This window comes from Pan paniscus, chromosome 1, assembly GCF_029289425.2.
Source record: "Pan paniscus chromosome 1, NHGRI_mPanPan1-v2.0_pri, whole genome shotgun sequence".
Taxonomy (NCBI): Eukaryota; Metazoa; Chordata; class Mammalia; order Primates; family Hominidae; genus Pan; species Pan paniscus.
Window position 1 is genome coordinate 86,613,926 of NC_073249.2, and position 26,472 is coordinate 86,640,397.

Below are 26,472 nucleotides of genomic sequence, written 5' to 3' on the forward strand. Positions count from 1 at the left end.
AAATGTTTATTTTGAGTTTCATTTGAAATAGCTTTCTCTCTCTCCCCCACACTCCCACGCACAGAAACTCCATACCCATCCTCTGTGGTCAGCTATGACCTTGCAAACCAGAACATTTATTGGTCATTTAGATCTGCATCTATCTTGTTTCCAATGAAGTCAGACCTAATGAGGACTGGCAAATTCTGAGAATAAGGACAGGATGAACCTCTGTTAACTCCTAGGCTGGTAATCAAAATGCTGGGCTTCATGCTGTGGGGGATGTGTCCTACTTGACTGTGCCCTTAAATCAATTTGGACCAATTTCACCCCCAAGCGGGCTCTGCACATTTCCTTTTCAGGAATTTAATCTTGGCTGTGATGTGCTGCTGTTATTGACCATTAGCCTGGTTCCAACAAGGCCATTTGGGACAAATCAGATTGGATAACATGCTTAAGTTTGGTATACCTGCTCATGTCATTTCTTCTTCCTTTGCTCCTCTATACTAACCAGAGGAAAAGTGGGGCAGGAAAGTGATTTCATTTAATGAGAATATTTATAAAATCAGGAGATCCTGTGAGTAAATCAGCCTTCCTCTTGCTCTGAGCTACTTTCTTTTGTCTAATAATTTAATGTCCTGCTGCTTCTGTCAACAATGAATAGGGACTTGGTGGGTGTCTATTGTGTGCAAAACATTGAACCTACTATAGTGAAGAAGGTAAGATGTGTAAGACCTTGTGCTAAACATGTAGGCATGAAATAATATGTACATAAAACAGTTCTCCACTTGCAGTAATATAAAAGAGCCAAGAGGAGTTATTGACCTCTAGTAGATAGGTCCTTTTCTGGTTAGAAATAAAATGAACAAGAATGCTATAGAGACATAATTATAATCACCCCGTTCATGGCATTTTTTTTTCTTCATGTGCTCCTTTATACTAGCCAGAGGAAATGGGAAGAGGGATGGGTAGCTCACGTGTTAGAAATAAATTTCTGAGGCATCAGTATGTTTTCCATCTATGATGCCTGTGTTTCTAGCCAGCAAAACAGAAATCACCCAAGATTATTTCACAAGGTTTGTTACCCTCAATTTGGCAAGTTTAACTTGCAAAGAGTGAACACATGAAAGTTTATGAAAAATCATATAATCAGGACTCACAACCAATGCATGTTCTGCAATGAGGAATAGAGAAGTAAAGGGATTATTCACAGTACTTTAGCCCAAAACCTACTGCCGTCTTGGACTCCTTACATAAATAAAGTGAGGCTGATTCTGCGCCTGGGACAGCAAAATGAAAAGTAGAACAAGCAGCTGTCATATCAACCAAAGCTGCAAATCTGAATAATTAACCACCCCCCGCCCCCCGAAATATCATTGTATAAAAACTAGAAGCAGGAATTTTTTTTGATTGCCTGGACAGTTGATAAACAAATTAAGAGCTAAGGAAATTCCAGTTTAGGAAAAACTGGCCTTAATATTCTAGTAAATGCTTTGTCAGTCTGTTTTGATTTGGCAACGAAGAACTCACATCATAATGCAAGAGTTCGAGCTGGGTGAGCCGAAGAGTGTGCAGTCAGCCATTTTTCCCAGACAATATCAGCTCCACTTGACACATCCTGCTGTGAGAGAAAAATTGGTGGTTGAGATGAAATAGCTTCAGGGTTTCTGCATATATAAATGTTAAAATAGAAACAGCCTAAGGAGAAATTATATGTTGGCTATAACCTTCTCCTTTTGAGTCAGCATCTCGAGCATTTGTGTATAACATTCCTATTCAGGATATATTAACCACTCTTTTTTTCTTTTAAATTAGAAAGAGTAAATCTTTAAAAAAAAGTCTGATCCTGTTATAAGTGGGTAGGAAAAATGCACCTACGTTTTTAACATGTAAATTTGCTATGATCACAATCCCAACATGAGGAAAGCGTTATACACTCACATCTTCCACTATCCTTAATTAGACAGCTTTGGGATGTGGATGTGGAACCCCAATGCCCTCTGCTGATTCAGTTAGGTGGTTAACATGCAGTATTGGTGAGGCAGAGAACAGGAGTTCAATCTCTGTAATGGGACAACTGGATTTCATGAAGTTATATTTGGAAAAAAGACCACAGTTGGAACAACTTTCATGGGATACATAAGACTATCAAGACACAGCTTAATGTCAAACGAACTCTACTTCTAAAAAGGGAAAGACCTAACCAAAATGTTCAAAAAAGATGAAGATATGCAATAAAGATGTATGAAAGCAAACCCAGCTCATCAAACCCAATTGTTAGAGAGAAAATAACTTAAACTTCCTTGTCCTGAGGATAGACCAGCAGTCATATCATTTCCATCTAAGAGAAACAGGAAGTAGTTATTGCTGGTACATGTGGTTCAATGCCTACTTACGCCATACCCCTTTTCTCTCCTTATCATTGATGTAGACCCTCGCTGGACGAGGCCCTGCAGTGGCGTGATTCCCTGGACAAACTCCTGCAGAACAACTGTAAGTTTCCATTGTTTGTTTTTTTAAATAAAGGTCAGGTTAGAGACAGAAACAAAAAACATCTTTGTATTACCTGTGTTCTTCTTCCCCAATGTTGACATTTCTTCAATTTTTGAAGGTGATATCAATAAGGGAAGGGGGCTGCAGGTATGTGATTATCCAGTTCACAAGAAAAGGAGGGTCTGTGGCACTATGAGGGAATGTGAACATAAGGTGTTCTGAAGACTCATGATTGCAGTTGTGTTCCCATCTGTCCTGCTTACTTGCATGAGCCAGAACAAGTGGCTTGACCTCCTCAACATTCTCATCAGTAAAATAGAGAAATTACATTTCCTGACTTAGCCTCATAATAAATTGATAAAGATCAGATATAGCAGCATAAAGATCGCTAACAAGTCATGAGTAGTACATCCTGGTTCAAACTATTATACTGTCAACTGCTCTTGTGACCTGACATGGGTTGTTATCTCCCCCAGCCTCCGTTTCCTCTTCTGGCACCATGCCTTTTACATCTTCATTCAAGAAATGACAAAGGTGCTGATCAGTGCACTCTTTTCCAAGCTAATACCAGTGCATCAATAAGCACTAGGTGCATTTCCCCAAACCAAAATCCTTACTGATTTCCCATGGCTTACAGTACCAAGTTCAAATTTCTGATGTTCAAGATCACCATAACTATATGGCCGGTCTGCAGGCAAATTGAACAGTTCTCTGTTCCATATAGGATTTCTACATATAATCCCCTTGGCTGGAATATCTTTTACTCATATCTCTCTCTCTTGAAATTCTCCCTCTCCTATAATAGATAATTCAAATAAGAAATGCCTAGTGTTCCTTGACCATCCAGAACAATTTATCCACCCTCTGAACTTCCAAAGTCATTTGTCTGCACATCTTTTATTCTACTTAATACTTGCTGCCTTATGTTCTGTTCATAGTTGGCTCACTTCTATGATAGGTTATAAACTCACAAACGGGCAAGAGTTAGGCTTTTTCATGTAGATAATTTCAAAACAGGAAGTATATAGTATCGGGAAAACAAATATTTGTTGAATAATTCACTCTAAAAGTATGAGTCAATTTAAAATACCCTACGTATATTTCTCCATCTTTATAACAAGAATGGAATATGAAACTTTGTCACATGCTTTGCAAAGATAAGGATTTACAAAATATTTCTCACAAGACCATTATGATTAATGGGCACAGAGTAGATGACAAAGAATATATGTTGAATTGTATATGAACATTCCTTATGTCTTGCTTTTGGTGTCATAAGCTTCTGCTTACCTGCAATAGAATTAATCTTTTATTTTTGGAGACAGAACCCCACAGTTTTTAATTTGGAACTTTCTCTAGCTTATTCGTTTCTGATTCTCTCTCTTTTTTTCTTGTGCTAAACAAAGTACCCTGCCCTGACACATGTAAGATGTTTGGTGAATAGTTATGTAGTGAATGAGTGAATGAACTAAATTCATTTTCCTTCTTGGACCTAGAAATTCCACAAGGTCAACTAGTAGAATAATATTTATGTTTATTAATGGACTTATTGTCTTGCCTTAGTGGTTTCTGGGCCAATAGCAGATTGACAGATGACCTATTGATAAATTATGAATACTAGTACTCTGAGCACAGGTATTTATTGCTATTGTCAAAAAACCTGAGAGTTAGCAGAACTATTTTCATGTTTTCAAAACCTTTAAGGAGAAGAATAAATATTTATGTGCCCATATACAATCCTTTTCAGTCACACTAAATCCTTAGGGCTACATGTCTATATATTTCAGGCTTTTAGGAGACAGAGAGCTACTAGAATAAGAAAGCTAGGGTTAGATAGAATTAAAGAGAGTTAAGCTAGAGGCAGTTAGTGTTTGAAGGACTGAAGATTTTCAGCTTGCAAACAGATGATTACCATCGTGTTGAGATTGAGGCCCAAGAGCCTCACAGTAATATTTTCTACTTCTCAGAGGGGAAAATATACATGCACTTGTGTGTGTTCATGTATGTGTGTGTATACACATGTACGTATGTGTATATATATAATATTCACAATATTTCATTTAATTTATATTTGCATTTTGAAATTATATATGTGTATATATGTGTATGTAGTATGTATGTGTATGTATTCCTGTGTGTGTTTGCCTGTGTGTTTATATATAAGTTCCACATAATTATCTTCTTAAGTAATTAATATTTTTAAGACCTGGGCAATTAATTTCCCTAAAGCAACAAATGAGAAAGCATTTATAACTATTCTAGTCAGTGCTTTCCTTGAAAGGGACACTAATCCATTCGAAGTAGCCCAACTAAAAAAGAAGGGTTATGGTATGGAGACCTCACAGAAACAAAGGCAAGCCATGCCCTCTGGGAGGCGAAGCCATCAGTAAGTGAGACAGTCTCTCCCCTCTGTTGTGGGAAGTCAGGGACCCCGAATGGAGGGATCGGCTGAAGCCATGGCAGAAGAATATAAATTGTGATGATTTCATGGACATTTATTAGTTCCCCAAATTAATACTTTTATAATTTCTTATGCCTGTCTTTACTGCAATCTTTGAACATAAATTGTGAAGATTTCATGGACACTTATCACTTCCCCAATCAATACCCTTTCTTCCTATGCCTGTCTTTACTTTAATCTCTTAATCCCGTAATCTTCATAAACTGAGGAGGATGTATGTCACCTCGGGACCCTGTGATGATTGCATTAACTGCACAAATTGTTTGTAGAGCATGTGTGTTTGAACACTATGAAATCTGGGCACCTTGAAAAAAGAACAGAATAACAGCAATGTTCAGGGAACAAGGGAGACAACCTTAAACTCTGACTGCCGGTGAGCCGGGTGGAACAGAGCCATATTTCTCTTCTTTCAAAAGCAAATGGGAGAAATATCGCTGAATTCTTTTTCTCAGCTAGGAACATCCCTGAGAAAGAGAATGTGTCCCTGAGGGGAGGCCTCTGAAACGGCCGCTTTGGGGACGGCTGTCTTCTATGAGCGTAGTTGAGGGATGAAATAAGCCCCAGTCTCCCTTAGCACTCCCAGGCTTATTAGGATGAGGAAATTTCTGCCTAATAAATTTTGGTCAGACCAGTTGTCTGCTCTCAAACCCTGTCTCCTGATAAGATGTTATCAATGACAATGCGTGCCTGAAACTTCATTAGCAATTTTAATTTCACCCCAGTCCTGTGGTCCTGTGATCTTGCCCTGCCTCCATTTGCCTCGTGATATTTTATTGCTTTGTGAAGCATGTGATCTCTGTGACCCACACCCTATTCATACACTCCTTCCCCTTTTGAAAATCACTAATAAAAACTTGCTGGTTTTACGGCTCAGGAGCATTATGGAACCTGCCGACAAGTGATGTCTCCCCTGGACACCCAGCTTTAAGATTTCTCTCTTTTGTACTCTGTCCCTTTATTTCTCAGACCGGCTGACACTTAGGGAAAATAGAAAAGAACCTATGTGAAATATCGGGGGTGAATTTTGCCCGATACCCCTCTCTAATTCTCTACTCTTACAGTCACTCTATTGCTCTCTTCTTCTTTATCTGTCTCTGCTTCTCCCCATGACTTGTCTTTCTCTGTGTCTCTCTTGCCACTCTGTCTTTGCCCTTTGCTTCTCTCTGTCTGGCTGTTCCTAGAGAAGAACCAGTGGAATGCCAGGCTTGCCCAGATAATTCTACTCCAACATCACTGACCTGAAGAGACAATATTTGACCTATTTTCCCAGACATCAGCTATAGAATACCATGAATAACTGTAAGCCAAACTGACAAATCAGTTCTTATGAGAAGTTCTTATTTGAATCCACAAAAACTAATAGTCTATAATCAGAAATTACCCAACATTAGCTGTGGCTGATGCAAAACAGGTAATGAAGAAAGATACATTTGGGACATATATGTATCTAAAACTTCACAACTGGGGCCAAGTGCGGTGGCTCATATCTGTAATCCCAGCACTTTGGAAGGCTGCAATAGGAGGATCGCTTGAGGCCAGGAGTTCAAGACCAGTCTGGGCAACATAAAAAGACCCCATCTCTAAAAAACAGAAAAAAGAAAGAAAGAAAATTAGCCAGGTGTGAGGCAGGAGGATGGCTTGAGCCCAGCATAGTACCACTGCTCTCTAGCCTGGGCCACAGAGAGAGACTCTGTTGCTATAAAAACAAATCAAAACAAACCACTTCACAATCTCTTTTTGCATGTTTGATTTGATAAATTTAAACCATTTAACCTTGAGGAGTAGCATCTTTGTCAATTTATAAGGGAAATTTGGCATTGTTATGTTAATGTAGGATATTGACTTTCACAGTTGATATGTTAAATAGTTCCCCAAGAATTCCTTACATTCATATCTTTAATTTTTATTGAGTGGCAATGAAGTTAATTGGTACCAAGCTTCTAAAAAATATAAGACAGTTAAGTTGCTACTCAATCTCTTCTAACAAGGTTCTTCTCACTTTCCTTCATTTTTAAAGTAATTTTTAATCATCCAGTATATGTGACTGTGTTCTGAAAGTATATCAACTTCCTACATGTTTTGCCTTCAATTCTTTAGGTGGCACCATCTGTTTTCATTTCATAGGCACGTTGGGCGTATAAACAGTGTGTTGTTCTTCAAACACAAAAATAGAATTCACATGGGAGTTTAAATAAGAGTGACATTTAATAGTTCCCCACAACCATTTTTAAGAGCAGAGAAGAATGAAACAAGCCAGAAGCAGCAAAGTTTTTATGTGGATCTCCCTTCCCTAGGAGTTTCAGAAGGCCAGAGCATCTCCTTGAGACACCCTTGTGATTTAGATTTGTCCATGGGAAATGAAGGAGCCTGAATCCAGACACACCTTTTTGTTTCTATCTTTGCACTCCCCTTTTGCTTCTTTCTCTTTGGTTTTCTTCCTTCTCTTTTCTGGCTCATTTTTGTCATCATCTTCCTCACAGGCAACCATAATTTCCTTGAAAATAATTATTATAATCATAAAAGCAATAGCTAACACTTATTATTCATCATGTGCCAAGCACTGTTCTAAGCACTTTGCATATGTTAATTTAATGATTGCAATAATTTTAGGACTTGAGTGCCATCACAATCCCTAGTTTTCAGAAAATGAAATTGAGATTAAGGGGAATTAGGTAACTTGCCCATGAAATAAAATGCTATAACAGCAGCAAAATCCATAATTAATTTTTTTAAAGTTAATGTTCTTTGATTCTGTCACTTGGAAGGAAATGCTTCCCTGAATGTGTCTTATTTCTGTGGGAACCTCTATTAAATGTTAGGTGCACAGATTTAGACTGGGAGGTGGGATGCAAAAGAGAGGCAAACAGGTGAAACATACTCAAAGAATTAACAGCCTAATGGAAAAGATATAGAAGCAAACAATCCCAACAAAAGAACAGAAAGTGACTGCTTCTCTCATAATGATAAAAATCTTCAAGAGCAAGTCGATGGTAGTAAGTAAAGGCTACCTCACAGATGAGGCAACATTGGAGTTGGTCTTTGAATTAATTAAAAGATTAATTTTAAATTTGTAATGAATAACAATAATGAACACCAACATGTATTGAGCTACATAATGATAATTATGTCAGGTACCATGTAAGAATTTTATATGAATTATTTATTTCTTAGCACAACCCCATCAGATAGGTTCCATTAGTATCTCCATTGAACAGATGACGCAACAGTCTCAGAGAGATTTGATGACTTGCTCAAGTTATTGCAGTAATATAATTTTTAACCAGTAAGCTAGAAATGGTGCTTATCAACTATCAATGACTTCATTTTTATCCCCCCTGGTTGAAGAGATTTGCACTAATGTAGTTTTTAATAATTTTTTCCTTTGTAGCAAACTGACTTGGATTTGTCTAATGCTCCTTTAATTTTCAAAGTGATTTTATAGGTGTTTTCATCTTGTTCTTAGGTAGGGCTGGCTGCTAGTTTACATGGATGTCAAAAGTGACACCATTCATTAGGGCGAACTCTGGAATTGTAATGTAGATTACAACCTGGAGTGTTTCCATAAGACCAGATAATCAGGTGGGTTTCATTGGCTTTCTAGAGAGTGGATGCCTGGCGAGGTGGGTTGAGAGGTACTCTGACGCTCTGTGCAGGCTCAGCAGGGAAGAATGTGGTGATTTGTCAGGGAGGTGTGCTGAGGCTCTACTGGAGTGGGTACAGGAATGGTTGTAGGGCAAAGAAGAAATGTGTGTTCTTTGCAGAATAGAGACATTTGGCCTGGATTGTGTTTGACTCTGACCCAATAGGTTGTCCGCAGGGGTGATAGGAACTAAACAGAGATAGTGGCTGAGGAAGGAACTGACAGACAACCAGAGGCTAAAGAGGAGAAGCGGTCTCAGGGGTCGCTTTAGAGGGACCCTCTAGAGAGTGCCCAGAAGCCAGGTGCACAGATTTAGAGAAGGAATAGCTTTACACATCTCGCAGACGAATACAATATAAAGCTATTTTATGAGTTATACATGAACAAAAAGGTTAAAAGAATATTGTGGAATTCAATGAAAATTACAAAATTAGTATCCAGGAAATAGACTTGCTGCACAGAAAAGTTATTTTGCAAGCTTATTCCCTGGAAAGTCAGTAAATGTGAATATTTCTGTGGAATCCCGGCATACATCCCCGTGTCATAAATAAGAATGTTTGGGAGGACTGAGATTTTGTCCCTATGCTTTCCAAAGATGCAGAATGGGTGATTCAGAGATAGGTTGTGGGGATATGGGGCTAATTAGAATAAATTTGTCACAGACTTATTCTGTGGAATTATTTTTGCCTCCAGCAGTCTTAGACTTTATTGTGTGGGAGCTCATAAGACTTCATTTCCTGGAAGCTAAAACATGCCTGAGAATGTTTTCATTTTGACAGAGACTATCTGACACCTTTTGTTTAAGAAACAATGGACATATACATAGTTTTATATACATATACATATATACATATACATAGTTTTATAATTTTAGTCTTATAGTTTTAGCTTACAATTAAAAACTATATCTATATATAATAGGCTATATCTATATCTATATAGACTAAAATATCTATATATTATATATAGATATAATTTTTAAATTATAAACTAAATTGGTTAAAATGGACGTTTTAACCATGACAGAGAGAGAAATAAGTTTTATATTTTTCTTTTAGCACTTATGCTAACTCTCGTGTCACTAAGTTAAGACAAATAGTGCTGGAAATATAGTAGGAAATATTAGAAGAGAGAGAAAATACACCTGATTTTATCCAGTTACAGGTTATCAAATGGTTTTAAAGTAATTCTTCTGGCCAAGTTTCTAGAAAAAATTGGGTTTTTTTTCCTTGTTTTCCTTTTCCCTTCTTTTCACAAGTGTTGAAAATTGTTTATTATACCTACCATTGCTCCTAGATATATTTTTATTGTTAATCAATTAAAAATGTATTTAGGGTAAGTACAGGAAGAAGGGATCAAATTACAAAGTGTCTTTCTTGGATCCTGAAATTGATGGTGACCCTAATACAAGTTAACGATCATCCTAGCCATTCTTTTTCTTTAAAATTGGGTATAGTTTCAGGGTACTGTGAAGGGTATGAGAAGAGTAAAAATATACAGGAGGTAAATTGAAAATGGATAACTATATATAGCGTCTTTGTTTTTATCATTGCATACGTTTTATGCTTGTGTGAAATCAACGTATTGGCAATGACTAATAAATAAAACTTTAGAGCCTATAAAAAGAATAGGTAAAAAGAATAAATGAAAATTAGGCCAAACGAAATGAATTCAGAACGTAAATATGATCCCTAAGCAGAACTAATGTATTGCAGAAGTGTTTCCAGGTGGGGGCAAATTAGAGAAAACTGGACCCTAAAGTACTGGTGACAATAATCCTTCCTTCTGCCCTGGGGGGCAAAGTGACATTCGAAACATGTTACTGAGGGTAGGTCTGTGATTTTGACACAGCTTCTGGAAAATTAGAGTTTTTCTCTCTCCTCCTGTTTGAAATCTTTATTTTTCTTAGATAATAAATGAACATGAATTCTCTCCCTATAGCCATACATTGTTTAGAATTTTGGTTTATATATATATATATATATATATATATATGTGTAATATATGTTGAATAATACATATATATATTCAGCATTAAGGAGAAGGAAAATATTGGATCAGGCCCAAGAATCCTTACATATACATAGTTTTATAATTTTAGTCTTATAGTTTTCGTTTACAATTAAAAACTATATCTATATATAATAGGCTATATCTATATCTACATAGACTAAAATATCTATATGTTATATATAGATATAATTTTTAAATTATAAACTAAAGTTTATCCTACGTGAGCAATTGTACACTGGAAACAGAATCATAATAGCTATAATCATATTGCATTTAACATGTTAAAGAAACCTGATGTATAATTGATGGACATGGTAAGTACGCTACATGGGGTAACTTCATCTGGCCCTTTCCCACTCATCCTTTGGGTTTCAAATTGAATGTTACTTCCTTGCCTTCCCTTAGCCTAAAATGAAGTCAGGACTCTCCTATGACTCTATTACTACCTTTCATACAGTTTTCCTTTCATCGTGTAAATGTTTCTTCTGTTTCTTCATTTTCTTTCTACTTTTTCCAGAATCTATAAGCTCCATTAGGACAGGAACCATGTCTATTTTACTTATCGTGGTGACTTAAATCATAGTGCTTGGGACATAATAGTTAAACAAAAATCATCTGTACAAAGAGAAAATAAAGAATTGTGAGTAGTTCATAGTGATACTTAACATTAACATTACTTGTATAGACAAGCCAAGTTTTAAATGTATTATTTTCTCCTTGGTAGTTTAAGTGTCCAGAATGGCATTAGTGTTAATAGTGTTCCTTGATACGTAAATAGGTAAACGTTTGTCACTTAAATAGACATTGCATTTGATTGTTTGGAAAGACAATGTGGTAAATCTCTCTGTCTAGTTCTAGAGTTCCATACGGCTCTGCATGATGAGCAGGGCTTGAGCTCTGTGTTCTCTGCTGTCTATCTTCCATCTCTGTCTCATTCCTTCTGCATTTGAATGAAGGAGTAAAGGAAGCTAGACATGAATGAGCTAAAACTTTGTGCATAGAAGAGTATTGCTAAGCCCTTTCCCTTTCTCTCATGGATACAATATTTGTTAAGTAAATTAATAAATTTCTCCAGCTGACTGTTTTTTTCTTTCCAGATGGACTTGCCAGTTTCAAAAGTTTCCTGAAGTCTGAATTCAGTGAGGAAAACCTTGAGTTCTGGATTGCCTGTGAGGATTACAAGAAGATCAAGTCCCCTGCCAAGATGGCTGAGAAGGCAAAGCAAATTTATGAAGAATTCATTCAAACGGAGGCTCCTAAAGAGGTTGGTCTCTGGGTAGGTGGGTCAGTTAAGGGCAGCTCATTAGCTCTCAGGAAGGATTTACATCTGAGACACAGACCTCCCGTTGGGAGCCAAAGGCTATTCCTATTTGTGAGTCGACCACCTTATTAAGCACCTACTGAGTAAAAAGGCAGAGCAACATGGTCAAGTATATATGAACAATCCTGTTCAGACCGCTTTCTAGTTTTATGGGTCTCACCTCCACTAACCTCCAGTGGAGATCATACCAATGTGAAATCTTGCATGAATTGTTGAGTCTCTGTGAACCTCATTTCTTCCTTTGTGAAAATAAGAATAATGGAGCATACTTTATGGAGATGTTGTGAGGATTAAATTAAATAGTGGGTGTAAAAACTTATACAGGTTGAACATCTCTGATCTGAAAATTCAAAATTCAGAATGCCTCAAAGTCTGAAACTTTTTCAGCACCATGATGCCACAAGTGGAAAATTCCACTGACCTCTTGTGATAGGTCTCAGTCAAAATACAGCCAAAACTTTTTTCATGCCCAAAATTATTAAAAATATTACATAAAATTACCTTCATGTTATATGTATAGGTATATATGACACATAAATGAACTTTGTGTTTAGACTTGGGTCTCATATTAAGATATCTTATCTCATTATGTATATGTAAATATTTCAAAATCTCAAAAAATTCAAGATCTGAAACATTTCTGGTCCCAAGCATTCCAGATAAGTGATGTTCAACCAGTGTATTATTCCTTTCTCTCACTGCTATGAAGAAATACCAAAGACTTGGTAATTTATAAAGGAAAGAGGTTTAATTGACTCACAGTTCCGCATGGATGGGGAGGCCTCAGGAAACTTACAATCCAGACAGAAGGCACCTCTTCACAGGGTGGCAGGAGAGAGAATAAAAGTGGAGTGAAGGGGGAAGCCCCTTATAAAACCATCAGATCTCGTGAGAACTCACTCACTATCACAAGAACAGTATAAGGGAAACTGCCCCCATGATTCAATTATTGCCACCTGGTCCTGCCCTTGACATGTGGGAATTATTATGATTTAAGGTGAGATTTGGGTGGGGACACAGAGCCAAACTATATCAACCAGTATCTCAGTGTCCGAACTGATTAATGCCTAATGAGTATTTCTACAACTTTTCTTTGTTTTTCTTTCCATTCCCATTTCTAGTCTTTCCTTTAAACACCTCTCTTTTTTTGTCCTTTCTACTCTTCTTTATCCTTTATTTCCCCACTTGGACTTTTCCATTTACACTGTACTTGGGACAATGGTATATTTACTCATGAAAATCAAAATATTACAAGAAAACGGTGCTAGAGATGTTGAAAGCCAATATACCACTGATTGACTACTAAAGCCCAGGTTTTTGTTGATTTCAAAGAAACTTTGGGGAAGTTGATCTGCTTTTTTCTTTGTTATTTATAAAACCACATTGAAAGCCTATTGTGGAATTCAGGATGGCCACAGCAAGCCCTGTTCATCATGGTTTGGTCAGGTTACTCTAATTTCACTTATTTCTTTTAATCCAGTCTGGAAAGTAAATGTTTCATCAAGGTTTGGAGTCAAGCACGGAGGTGATCTGGGCAAGCCTTGTTGAGTAGGCAGCAATCTACTTAAGATGTTTGAGAGAGAAAAACTCCCAAATATCCCTTCTCTACCACAGATGCTCTAGACTCCTGGAGTTCCACCATTAGATATGTATTTCTTTAGTTATGAGTTACCCTAAATGTGTTTGAGTGGATGGACAAATTATGTACCTTGATACTAGTAGATGTGCTTCCTCCATGACACAGGGTTGGAGGTTAGGAGTATGAGAATGTACAGTACTGTGGGTCAAAGCCACGAAAATGAAAAGGTGCTAGAAAGAAACTAGATTTAAGTTTGATGTGAATATTAATCTTGAAATTCTCTCCAGATCACCCCTTCTTCTCCTCAACCTCCACCCTAAGCACATATGTTAGCTCTACCCTACTTCTGTTACCATTTGTGCTGGGCCATCCTTTCTTCTGTCAGCATGTTATTTCTCTGTATATATTGACAAGAAGGTTAATTTAACATTAAATTGGACATGTATTTCCCCATTTCAAAGGATTCTCCGACTTACCTTCCTATCAACTTGACTTCCTCTCCACAGAATTCTAAGATTTGCTGAAATACCTACAAATAGTAGAAACCCACTCAGATAATTGTTAGTTACTCTGAGCTCTGGGAAAGCATATTGGTTATTATGAAAATATGAGACATTAACCTAAAATATAATTTTAAAATAAACAATACCATGGCTAGCTGAGTTATAGGGACAAATAAATTGTGGTCACTAGTTGAAAGACTGTAATTAAAATAGCCTTGCCCTTCATTCTAAATGATCTATGCTTATGCAAGAGTACAATAGTATACATTAGGCCCAAATACAGGCATCCCAGGATTATGTAGAATAATGATCCTGAGCTGGGTATTAGAGAGAATGTGAATCCTACTCCTAGCACATAAAAAGCTTTCAAGAAATATTTTTGAGATGAAAGCATGAAAATATCCAACTTCAGACATTCTTAGATGTGGGACTTTGGGCAAGTCTCTAGCTAAAGCTCTCTAATCCTCAGTTCTTTTAACTGTAACCGTCTTGTATATATGGATGTGCACCTGAAGTATGTTAAGTCATAGCTTTTATTACTTAAAAAATTCTCCAACTTTTGTATTTTGATGTAAATATTTACTATTTAATTTTGATGAAATTGACCTATATAAGACCTAGATTACCCAGGCAAATAGTAATCTGAATTTTGTTGCTCTGAATACTCACCTCAACTCTTTAATACAAGAAACTGACTGAGAGATACAATGGTAAAAATTGGAACTAAATTTAAACAAGAGAAATGGCCATGTGGAGGTCAATAAGTAGATAATTTATACATTGCAAATTATCATTTGACCATATTTGAAATTAATGAAATGATATTGTTTCTGGATAACTAAACAGATAAATATGTATCAGAATGACTCATTAAAGAAGGCTTAAGCACATAAAAATACTAAGAGAAATAGCTGCTATTTGCTGGTGGATACTATGTCCTAGAGGGTTTTAAATACATCACTCCTTTAAAAAATAAGATTAGGAGCTACTTTTATAATTTTTAGAAACTCAATCATTTGGAATAAGCCTGTCTACCAAGCTCAGTACAGATATATATTTAATATAAGAGAAGGAAGAAGCATTGCTTTCAGTGTGGCGGGAAGAAGAATAGACTGAGAATGGAGAAATCTATGTTATAGTCTCACCTCTAATCCACACTAGCTGTTTGTGGGCATGTAACCTGACCTCTTTGAGGTCTTCACATTTAAAGGCAGACATTGGACTTCATCAACTCTGACGCTGTTCCCAATTCTGACAATCTGGTCTTCCAACAGGCCTGCATAAAGTACATTGACCCCTTTCACCTCTGGAAAATCTTAATGTAGCTCAACGCCCTTCATCCTAGACTTTGAAGCACAGCTCAGTCCTGCTGTCTGTTCTGACCTGGCTCCCCAGGGAATCATGCATTTTGTCTCCAACTCTAACTAATAGCTGCTTCATAATTCTCTGAGCCCAAAGAACTCTATTCAGTACCAAAAACCTCTAACAGCCCAGGAGAGATCCAAAACCTTTATCAGTGTTTCAATTCACAACCATAGGCTGATTTGGATTCTATTTCTGTCTTGTTTACACTCAAAATCCTTAAAAACCATTAAATCGTACAACATGGAGTATAAAGATTCCTTTAAACTCATAGTCAGCCAAGTTCAAACAGGCTGTACCTTGTACAACTCCAGAGGAACCATTCACGTAGACCCTAGTATGGTTGCAATGTAGTGGCCCTGCACTCAGGACATGTAAGCCACAGTGCATCCCAGTGCTGGAGTCTACTGATTAAAAGGCTGGGCTCTGGAGCCACATCGCTGGATTTCTGAATCTTCTCTCTACCATTAATGAACCTTGAGTAAATCATGTAACATTTCTGTGCATCTGTTTCCTCAACTGTAAAATGTAGACAACAGCATCTATTATACCTCATAGAGTTATAAGATTAAATGAGTTCATCCTTGCAAAGTGCCTGGCACCGACCGAGCACTCAATAAATGTTAATTGCTGTTAGCTGTTTTCATTATTATTCTGTCAGAATGACTGTTTCCTGGTTTGTTTTTGGAAAGAACAAGTTTTCTTGTTCTTCTGGAGCCATGCAAAAGGTCCTGGATCCCCAGACAGAATTTACTTCTCTCTGTTCAATTCCTCCAATAGACGTGAAACCAAATGTTGTGTTAGAATTTTAAAATTAGGCACCAGGGCTGGACGCGGTGGCTCACATCTGTAATCCCAGCACTTTGGGAGGCCGAGGCAGGCAGATCACCTGAGGTCAGGAGTTCGAGACCAGCCTCACCAATGTGGCAAAACCCCGTCTCTATCAAAAATACAAAAATTAGCCCGGCGTGGTGGCACATGCCTGTAACCCAGCTAGTTGGGAGGCTCGGGCAGAAGAATCACTTGAACCCGGAAGGCAGAGGTTGCAGTGAGCCAAATGGCGCCACTGCACTCCAGCCTGCCTGAGCGACAGAACTAGACTCTATCCAACAAAAAAAAAAAAAAAAAGAAAAGAAAAAAAAGAAAAAGAAAAAAGCACCAGGACACCTGGATTCAAATTCTGATTCTCTAGATTCAAATACACTTATCAGTTCTGTGATCTTGGGGAAGCCACTTAACCTTCTGCATATACATATTTTTTTCTATAAAAGGAAAGAATCATTCTTAGGATTGTTGTCAAGGATTAAATAAGTAATGTGTGTGTTAGCTTCTGTGAGAGGTCTGACACCTGGTGGGTGTCTAATACCGGTTGGATGCATCTGTTGGAACATCAGCTGCCTTATCCCATCGCCTATAAAGTGAGAAGTGACATGTCTCAGTTTTTAATGACTTTCCTCCCCTCTTATGTTTTATTGATGAGAAATTCCACCTCCCTCTTCACCCCTCATCAAATTCTATAACTTAGGCTTATGTAGTGACCCTGTTTCCTGGCCCACAGGTGAATATTGACCACTTCACTAAGGACATCACAATGAAGAACCTGGTGGAACCTTCCCTGAGCAGCTTTGACATGGCCCAGAAAAGAATCCATGCCCTGATGGAAAAGGATTCTCTGCCTCGCTTTGTGCGCTCTGAATTTTATCAGGAGTTAATCAAGTAGTAATTTAGCCAGGCTATGAAATCATCCTGTGAGTTATTTCCTCCATAATAACCCTGCATTTCCCATTAATCTACATATCTTCCCATAGCAGCTTTGCTCAGTGATACCCACATGGGAAAAATCCCAGGGGATGTTGCTTACTCTTTTTGCCCACACTGCTTTGGATACTTATCTACTGTCCGAAGGCCTTCTTTCCCCACTCAATTCTTCCTGCCCTGTTATTAATTAAGATATCTTCAGTTTGTAGTCAGACCCAATCAGAATCACAGAAAAATCCTGCCTAAGGCAAAGAAATATAAGACAAGACTATGATATCAATGAATGTGGGTTAAGTAATAGATTTCCAACTAAATTGGTCTAAAAAAGAATATTAAGTGTGGACAGACCTATTTCAAAGGAGCTTAATTGATCTCACTTGTTTCAGTTCTGATCCAGGGAGATCACCCCTCTAATTATTTCTGAACTTGGTTAATAAAAGTTTATAAGATTTTTATGAAGCAGCCACTGTATGATATTTTAAGCAAATATGTTATTTAAAATATTGATCCTTCCCTTGGACCACCTTCATGTTAGTTGGGTATTATAAATAAGAGATACAACCATGAATATATTATGTTTATACAAAATCAATCTGAACACAATTCATAAAGATTTCTCTTTTATACCTTCCTCACTGGCCCCCTCCACCTGCCCATAGTTACCAAATTCTGTTTTAAATCAATGACCTAAGATCAACAATGAAGTATTTTATAAATGTATTTATGCTGCTAGACTGTGGGCCAAATGTTTCCATTTTCAAATTATTTAAAATTCTTGTGAGTTTAAAATTCGTAAATTTCTAAATCCAGTCATGTAAAATGAAACTGTTACTCCATTGGAGTAGTCTCCCACCTAAATACCAAGATGGCTATATGCTAAAAAGAGAAAATATGGTCAAGTCTAAAATGGCTAATTGTCCTATGATGCTATTGTCATAGACTAATGACATTTATCTTCAAAACACCAAATTGTCTTTAGAAAAATTAATGTGACTACAGGTAGAGGCCTTCTAGGTGAGATACTTTTAAGGTACACTGCATTTTGCAAAAAAAAAAAAAAAAAAAAAATTTAGCAACCCCAGTATTCCTTCACTATTTCGCTTCCTGCATTAGCAAATTTTACTTACAGTCAGAAGTGCAGATTTATACTCCTGACGTGCCTCATTCACAGCTAAATAATAGGCCATAGGACTTTTGGTAGGTTTAAACTTTTAATTCTGTATTTCATGATTATAAGTCTTGCTAGAATTTTTTCTAATCTTTAGTAGATTTGATTAAATAGTGATTCACAGAATTTAGTAACAGAATCAAACTAAGCCATGTATGAGGTTAATCGAGATGAGGATATTAACTCAAAAGAAAGAGGGTGATTTTTAAAGGATTAATAAAATTCTGAAATGTTAAGTAGAAGATTACATTGTCTAGTCTTGTATTTCCTCCTTCTGTTGCTCTCTTTCATTCACACACTCTCAGTTTCCCATATTTGTAGCTCATTTATTTGGTTATTTCCTAAGAATATTGAAAGTGAAGCAACTATGTGACTGTATTCTTCAGGTAAACACTGACTGTGCTTGTTGGATTTTCCCTATTTTTGTGACTTCAAGAATAATATGCCCTGCTGAATACATGCCATTTCACATTCTGAAACTGGGTAGAGTGGCTGGGTGTTCTGCCAACAATTGCTAGTGGTGTGAATTCATTCATATTTGCCAGTATTGCTCACTTCAAAGAAACTTCTTCATCAAGCAGTCCAGAGCTAGGCCAAATCAACGCTACAATCATGAAGTTCTCATCGCATGCAATTGTGTAGGATTGACAAGGAACTCAGATACAAATTTCCACGGTGCACTTCCAGAACCAGCTTCAACATATGTCTACATTGCCCCCAAGTTAATAAAGTGCCAACCCTTTACTCTCTCATACAGCCAGAAATGTTAGAAATCCAAAATCTTGGTGCATTATTTTTTCATAAACGCTAAAACATTTGAAGAAACAATTTAATTATTTAAAATTCAAGTATTTTATTCACATTATTTGCAATATCCAAATGTTTAAAAATTCCCAGATAATTAACTAGCTATTACAGATCTCACCTAGAGGGTTGATGTTATGAAGACTCCAGTGGACTGTACTCACAAGTTGACTGGACACCCTATGAAAGTGGGTAGACTTCTCAGCAGAAAATAAGAAGGGCTTTTACCTACAGGGCAGGACAGGGTCCCATGAGAGCAGTTCTGTGGAGATATAAAAAGAATGGAAGAAGGAATGCCTTATAGTGATATTGTGACATTATATCTATATATCTACATATATCTATCTATCTATATCTACATCTATATAATCTTACATTTAAAATTGTATTCCTACACATATTAGAAACTCTCTAATATATGAAGTAAAAAAATTAAAAAAAATACAAATATTCCAGCCCCAAATGAGAAATCAAACATATTAAAATTGTTCTAGAAAATTTCTTTGAACACTTTTGAAAGTTTTTGGAAACTTAGAAAAGAGGGAAAAAATCCAGTGTTACTAGTAATTTCCATGGTAATACAGATAAAATACATTCTTTTAATTCTGGGAAATTAGAAAAAGTGGGGTGATCTTTCCAGGAAAAACATGTGTAACATCTGCTTATCACTCCAGCTCCCTCCTCCTCCTCCTCTTCACGTTCCTTTGAGTAAATGTCTGGGAAAGCATGAAGCTTGATGCAAGAACCCTGTTGTACTGGAGTTTTCCTCCCCTGTGAAAACGTAACTACTGTTGGGAGTGAATTGAGGATGTAGAAAGGTGGTGGAACCAAATTGTGGTCAATGGAAATAGGAGAATATGGTTCTCACTCTTGAGAAAAAAACCTAAGATTAGCCCAGGTAGTTGCCTGTAACTTCAGTTTTTCTGCCTGGGTTTGATATAGTTTAGGGTTGGGGTTAGATTAAGATCTAAATTACATCAGGACAAAGAGACAGACTATTAACTCCACAGTTAATTAAGGACGTATGTTCCATGTTTATTTGTTAAAGCAGTGTGAATAGCCTTCAAGCATGTGAATAATCTTCCATCTTCCCCGCCACACATACACACACACACACACACACTTTTTGTTTCTTTCAGGTAGACACCTTTCAAAATGCAGAACTAACTGAGGCATTTCAGTAACTTTGCTTTCAAATCAATAAAGTCAAATGTATGGAAACATTTTGTGCCCTACTCTCCATACCCCATGTACTCAAATTCTCTACTGTATGAATTATGCTTTAAGTAGAATTCAGTGCCAAGGATAACTTGGTGAAATAAATTATTTTAATTTTTTTTTATCCTTTACAAAGCCATGTATTTTATTTGGTTGATGTGTGCTCTGTACACAAGCCATTTCAATAGGATGGAGCTGTTAATTATTTTCCAAAGAGTAATAGACATGAAAAGTTTCAATAAAAACTGGGCCATTAACAAATAAATTAATAAACTAATAAGCATTCCCTTCTATGTTTTTGCCAAACTGCCTATCCAATAACAAATTTGAGAATCATTGAAAAAGCTAGATATATTTCAGAGAAATGATTTTCATTATTGAAACTGTTCTCCCTAGCAGGCCATTTTCCCTTTTTCCTGGGAGTTTAGCAAGTTTAGGAGAGAATAGTCATGAAAAGAAAGGGAAGAAAGGGGAGAAGGGAAGTGGTTAAAAAGTAAGTGCTCAGACCTATGAACGTAATCCCTTTGCTAGAAATATTTAAGAGCAGCTCAGCTTGGTTGAAACTGAGTTTTGTCATCTTCCATATTTGCAGGAAGGTATTTTCTGACTTGCAATGCAGCTAGATGTAAAATTTTATTTTATCATCCTAGAAAGCCTTGACTAGAAAAATGAATAAATATTGAGGGTTTCCTGTCCATATCTGGCTTGCATGTGCCAGAAAGCAGAGAATAGAAAATGCAATCTCCAACATCCAAGCATCGAAACCCAAGGGGTAGGCAATTCTATGTAGGTTTTGGACATAAAGTTTAGTGCATCTTGGTTTATGCTGGCTCAACTGCTATTAAACCTCTCTGGCTTATAGTCTCTTCATTCTATTAGACAAGCATGTATTGAACACTTGCTTCGCACAAGGCTCTTTAGTTAACAATTTAGCAGCTACTGTTTGTGTTAAACACACTTTTCACCAAATAGGTTCTGAGGCAAACGAGAGCAATGAATATTTAAAGAAAGGCTTTCCCAGCATCACTTACACATCCCAAAACTAAAAAGATCAACTCTTCCAACTGAGAAAAGACTCCTGGCTTTGAATGGAAACTTACAGCAGAGAGTCACAGGCCACGGCAACAACAACAACGACAACAACAAACATTTGGAATATTATTCTCAACTCACGTTTTAATAATGCATCTTATTATTTTTTTAGTAGAGAAACTACAAATCAGCCTCTTCAACATTTATATACAGTTTAATAAGCCTCTTGCAAGTAACTTGTTCTCTCACCTGAGGTATTTTTTCCTCCCCACCTTGCCCCTGTTCCTCCCTTCCTCTTCTCCTTTTGCAAGAGGAAATATTTAACATATTTGGGTCCAACTTCAATAATGTAATAATTAATACATTAAAAGCATTTAACTTCCCTTCTAGAAAAACGCACAGGCTAAGGCATAGACAAAACAAAGAGAAATGCTGAGAAATTTGCCACTGGAGACAAGCAATCTGAATAAATATTTGCCAAAAGTTCTTTTTATGTCATATAGTGTCAGGATTTGAATGAGCTATTTTTCTTGATGTTGCAACTAGCAACTCATCTTCAGAAGACACAGCCAGGAGAATGAAGTAGAAGTGAAAGGTTTATAAATCCATTTGTAAGCATTTATCCCATATATTTTAAATTCAAGAAAAATTGTGTTTATCTTTAGAATTTTGTATTCAATACTTTATGTACTATGTGACTCATGCTTCTGGATAAATAAAGCACCAAATATGTATCTGTAACCACAATCACACATATTATATTAAATATATATCTATATAACAGCTTCATATGAGTCCTCCTTGACTCCCAAGTATTTTCTATATGAAATATTCCTCCTTAAGATAGGCTTGTTCTTCCACCGTGCTTCTTACACCAGGTGCGCTCTTGATCAATTGGGAGGATGCTTACTAATAAAGGACAACTCTAATACAGCCTGACATGCAAAACTCAGGGAAATACAAAGTGCCCCATTTTCATAAACTCTGTTGACTACTTTCCCTTGGATTCAGGTGACAATAATTTATTGACTCAGCTGCCATCACTGTTAGAAACTGACTGAACATATATCATTTGGATCCTGCAATATTCAGTGAGTATAGTAAATCCTTTCTCTTCCTCCCCTGGTGAAAGATCTGAAAGATTTGAAATCCAGATGCCACTGTAAGCAGCTTAATTCTGTGACCATACATTTGGTGCTCACATAGTTAAGATAATGTGGGATTGAGAATGGGTAAAAGGGGATCATACAACTAGTGGGATTGGGACTGGGTAAAAGGGGAAAATTTATATTCAGATAGAAGCATTAGGAGAAGATTTACAAGGAGAAACAATGGAAAGAGAGAGAGAGACAGACAGACAGAGAGACATAAAGAGAGATTAAAGCGGGTGTCTGTCTTGGTCTCTGATAAGTTTCTTAATTTTCATTCCCAGGCCCCATGAGGCCTAGCTATATTTAATATAGATATAATGCCCCTGAATCATTTCAGTATCACCTACTCTCCTCTTTATTTTAATTATCTTGAATGAGTTTCCAAGAGTTTTCACCAAGAACTATTATTAGAGCAAAGATCATCAACACCTCTTTGTTTCCCCTACAAAGAAGTGATATTCTCGAGGTCACTCTGCAAATCGGTAGCAGAACAGAGACTAGAGATCAGTTTGACTGTCTCTCAGATGCCCGTTTGGTCCGATAAACAAAAGTAACCCCATATAATCCCTCACGACATTAGGGTTATTGGCGCTAACTTGAGCAAAAGAGACTAAATTAACCACTGTCCAAGTGGGAACCCATTGTACCATCTGTAAAAGTCAGGTAGGCCAAGCTCTCCAAGTTATCAGCTTTCTAAAGCACATTGTACCAGTTTTACACTTTCTAAATCAGCAGTACCTTGAAAATTATTTTGCCCATAAACCACTTTCCAAGTTCATTAACTTTCCAGATGGCTTCCCAATGCCTCCACTGCATTCTGCATTTGAATTAGTCTCATCCAGCAAGTTCCTAGTCCACTTTCCACACCTTTCCACTTTTTGGTCAAATCTTGCCCTCTTTTAACAGCTTAACTTGTTAAAGCAATAAAAGATATCAATGAAAATTTTATTTAAAAGTAAACCTTTTTGCTCGATCTTTGGCAGCCAGTCTTCTTGGCCAGGTTAGCCTGGTCTCTGTTAATGAGGTCACATTTTCAAGTCACTTTCACCGTAGAAAAATGCTGTTGATGACGGGGTTACAGGGGTGGGTATGCCCATAGACAATTTTGAAGGTCAGTTATGCTTTGAAAAAGTGATGCCTTGTGACTGCCACTAGAAGGAACTGTCTGTGACAACTGAGAAATAGATGCCTGCCTCAGATTTTGCTGCTAAATGCCCTAAGCCTCTTTGCTTCCAAGCAGAATTCTTGGAAAACAGAAGAGACACTTAAGCAAAAATTGGAGCCTAGACACTTTCATGAATAAACGTGAATGAAGATTGATGTTCCCTTATTTCTTTTAACTGAACATTTATTTTGACTATTTTAATTTCATTAAACGAAAGCCTTAACTTCTATACTATTTGAGTTTCTCAAGCAATTCAACTAACAATGAGCAAGGAAGGCGATAAAGAAAAAGTCTAGGCCGGGAGCGGTGGTTCACGCCTGTAATCCCAGCACTTGAGGCTGACGGGGGCTGATCACGAGATCAGGAGATTGAGACGGTTCCTGGCCAACATAGTGAAACCCCGTCTCTACTAATAATACAGAAATTAGCTGGGCGTGGTGATGCATGCCTGTAATCCCAGCTACTTGGGAGGCTGAGGCAGGAGAATTGCTTGAACCAGGGAGTCAGAGGTTGCAGTGAGCCGACATCGTGCCACTGCACTCCAGCCTGGGCAACAGAGCGAGACTCCATCTCAAAATAAATAAATAAATAAATAAAAGAAAAAGTCCAGATACAGAAAATGTCAGAGTTGGAATAGACATTACAAATGCTCTCATATGCCCAGGATGAAAGTTCACTCCTCCTCTCTGTGCAGATTCTTTTCAGCTTAGATGCCAGCAGCTTGGGGGACACAGACACTGAGAGTCCAGAGAACAAAGGAGGAACCTACTCGCCTGGCCAGTCATATCAGCCAAATAACTAATAGCGATTAGTCGGGTAATGGTCATCACACACAAAAAACCACTCTGCCCTCCTACAATGGCACCACACCCAGCCCAATCTCCATTTTATATATGAGGAAATTGAGGCCCATAGAAGTGAAACGCTTGTCCAGAGTTACACATCTGTATAATGCCATAATCTTTACAATATGATCTGATTCCTAGTGTGGGTGTTTTTTCTTTTTTCTTCTGGAATAAAATTCATTTTATGTCACATTTACATATCTATAATAACATAATAATGGATATTCTTAAAGTTGATATCAGAGAACTATAAGACACTAGAGAAATGATAGGATAGAGTTGACCCCAAAACAACCTGCTTCTCAAAATAGACTCCTCTCCTGTATCTCTGTAACAATTTTCCCAACTAACTATCCTTTTGGCTTAGCAAACTACTCCTTTAAGTGTAAAATGTCCTATTAGGAAGTTAGCAGCCATTGATTCTTTAATATATATAACTCCAATGGGATGATACACATTGCTTGTTTCTTTAAATCTTTCTGAAGACAGCCCAGAGACAAAGGGTGTTCTGATTGAGAAGACTGGTTTGATTGAGGAAGAGAGAGGTCTGTCTATTGTAGTGTACTTTTTGAAAATTGGTAATTCATATGCATTATATACATCCCCATTACATACATTCTCTGACAACACCAGGTAATAAATAAAGATTTATGCACACATAAGTCTTTTATCCTAAATATTACTCTAGCAACGATCATGTATTTGCTTTATTCTTTACTGAGTTTCGAAGAACTGGTAGAGTTCTCATACTAAATTTCCCAACTACCCATTGCAAACTGACATTTGCAATTTATTCCATTTTGTTAAGCATTGTCCATCACTTAAGAATTCTCCCTTAAATAAAAATTCTCATAAAAAAAGTAACACATACAATCTTTAACTGCTTTTTGTGACAAGGGAGGAAATAATTTAGAGCATTTATCTGATTATGTTATTCTTCTGTTTCAAACCTTTCAATAGTTTTCCATGCTTTGCAGCCTCCTGTAGTCTTCAGACACAGAGGACAGAGAAAGACTTGTCTAGTCTATAAATCCCTGTGGGTACTCTTCACTATCCATTGATTGAATAACACCTCACATATCCATATATTATTATTATTATTAAGATAGGGTCTCACTGTGTCACCCAGGCTGTAGTGCAGTGGTGTAATCTCGGCTCACTGCAACCTCCGCCTCCCAGGTTCAAGCGATTCTCCTGCCAAAGTCTCCTGAGTAGCTGGAACTATAGGCATGCACCACCACACCTGGCTAATTTTTGTATTTTTAGTAGAGATGGGTTTCACCATGTTGGCTAGGCTGGTCTTGAACTCCTGATCTCAGCTGATCCTCCCACCTTGGCCTCCCAAAGTGCTGGGATTACAGGCGTGAGCCACCATGCCCAGCCCATGTATTATTTTAAACTCACTCAGGTGCAGTTGTTAACAGTAAAATACAAATTCACTTTTAGAAATTTCTGAATTTCTGTTAGCTTGCATTTTGAATATTTTAAGTGAACAGATAATGATATTATAGCCAATCATATGTGGATGCCCTCAAAAACCACTCTTAGTCTTAAAATGTTGTTTTAATTCTAAGAGTTTGATTACCATTGCTGTGGAGAATAGTGTCTTGAATCCTTAGCCTCATAGATAAAGTTCTCTAAACCAGCCAGTCATCAGCAGCTTCTTGCAGCTCTCCAAATGCACCAAGCTTTCTCATGCTGTAGGCTATACACAGGCCAGTACTATTCACTATATTCCCTCTATTTCACCTAGTCAACACCTACACATTTTTTAAGACTTAGCACACAGATGTCATTTTCACCAAGAAGACTTCCTTCAAACCCATCAGACCCCAACTGGCCAAAATGGGTGATATTCCTCCAGTTTGGCATACTTTCACTAAAGATATGTCTCTACCAGTTAGATAAGATAAATGTTTGGGATGGTTAGAGAATTCTCTTTGAAGTGTGTTGAAAGAGCCAATGTCTGGTATTTTAACT

At 37.2% G+C, this 26,472-nt stretch overlaps 1 protein-coding gene and 1 long non-coding RNA gene across 3 annotated transcripts in view; one reads left to right on the plus strand and one right to left on the minus strand.

Annotated features, from left to right (window-relative positions):
- The window catches only part of LOC130541499 (uncharacterized), a 53,861-nt gene extending 51,149 nt beyond the window's left edge, over window positions 1–2,712 (minus strand). Inside the window, exons 1-2 of the long non-coding RNA XR_008955553.2 lie at window positions 2,546–2,712; window positions 1,510–1,600 (exon numbers count right to left, since the gene is read on the minus strand). This is a non-coding gene — a long non-coding RNA (uncharacterized LOC130541499). The remainder of the gene's footprint in view (window positions 1–1,509; window positions 1,601–2,545) is intronic.
- The window catches only part of RGS5 (regulator of G protein signaling 5), a 181,607-nt gene extending 159,493 nt beyond the window's left edge, over window positions 1–22,114 (plus strand). For both annotated transcript variants that reach the window (XM_063598699.1, XM_003824577.5), the window contains 3 exons: window positions 2,411–2,472; window positions 11,684–11,850; window positions 16,910–22,114. In XM_063598699.1, the coding sequence (XP_063454769.1) occupies window positions 2,411–2,472; window positions 11,684–11,850; window positions 16,910–17,071 (391 nt within the window). In that variant the 3' untranslated portion in view covers window positions 17,072–22,114. The remainder of the gene's footprint in view (window positions 1–2,410; window positions 2,473–11,683; window positions 11,851–16,909) is intronic.
- Window positions 22,115–26,472: the final 4,358 nt, after the last annotated feature.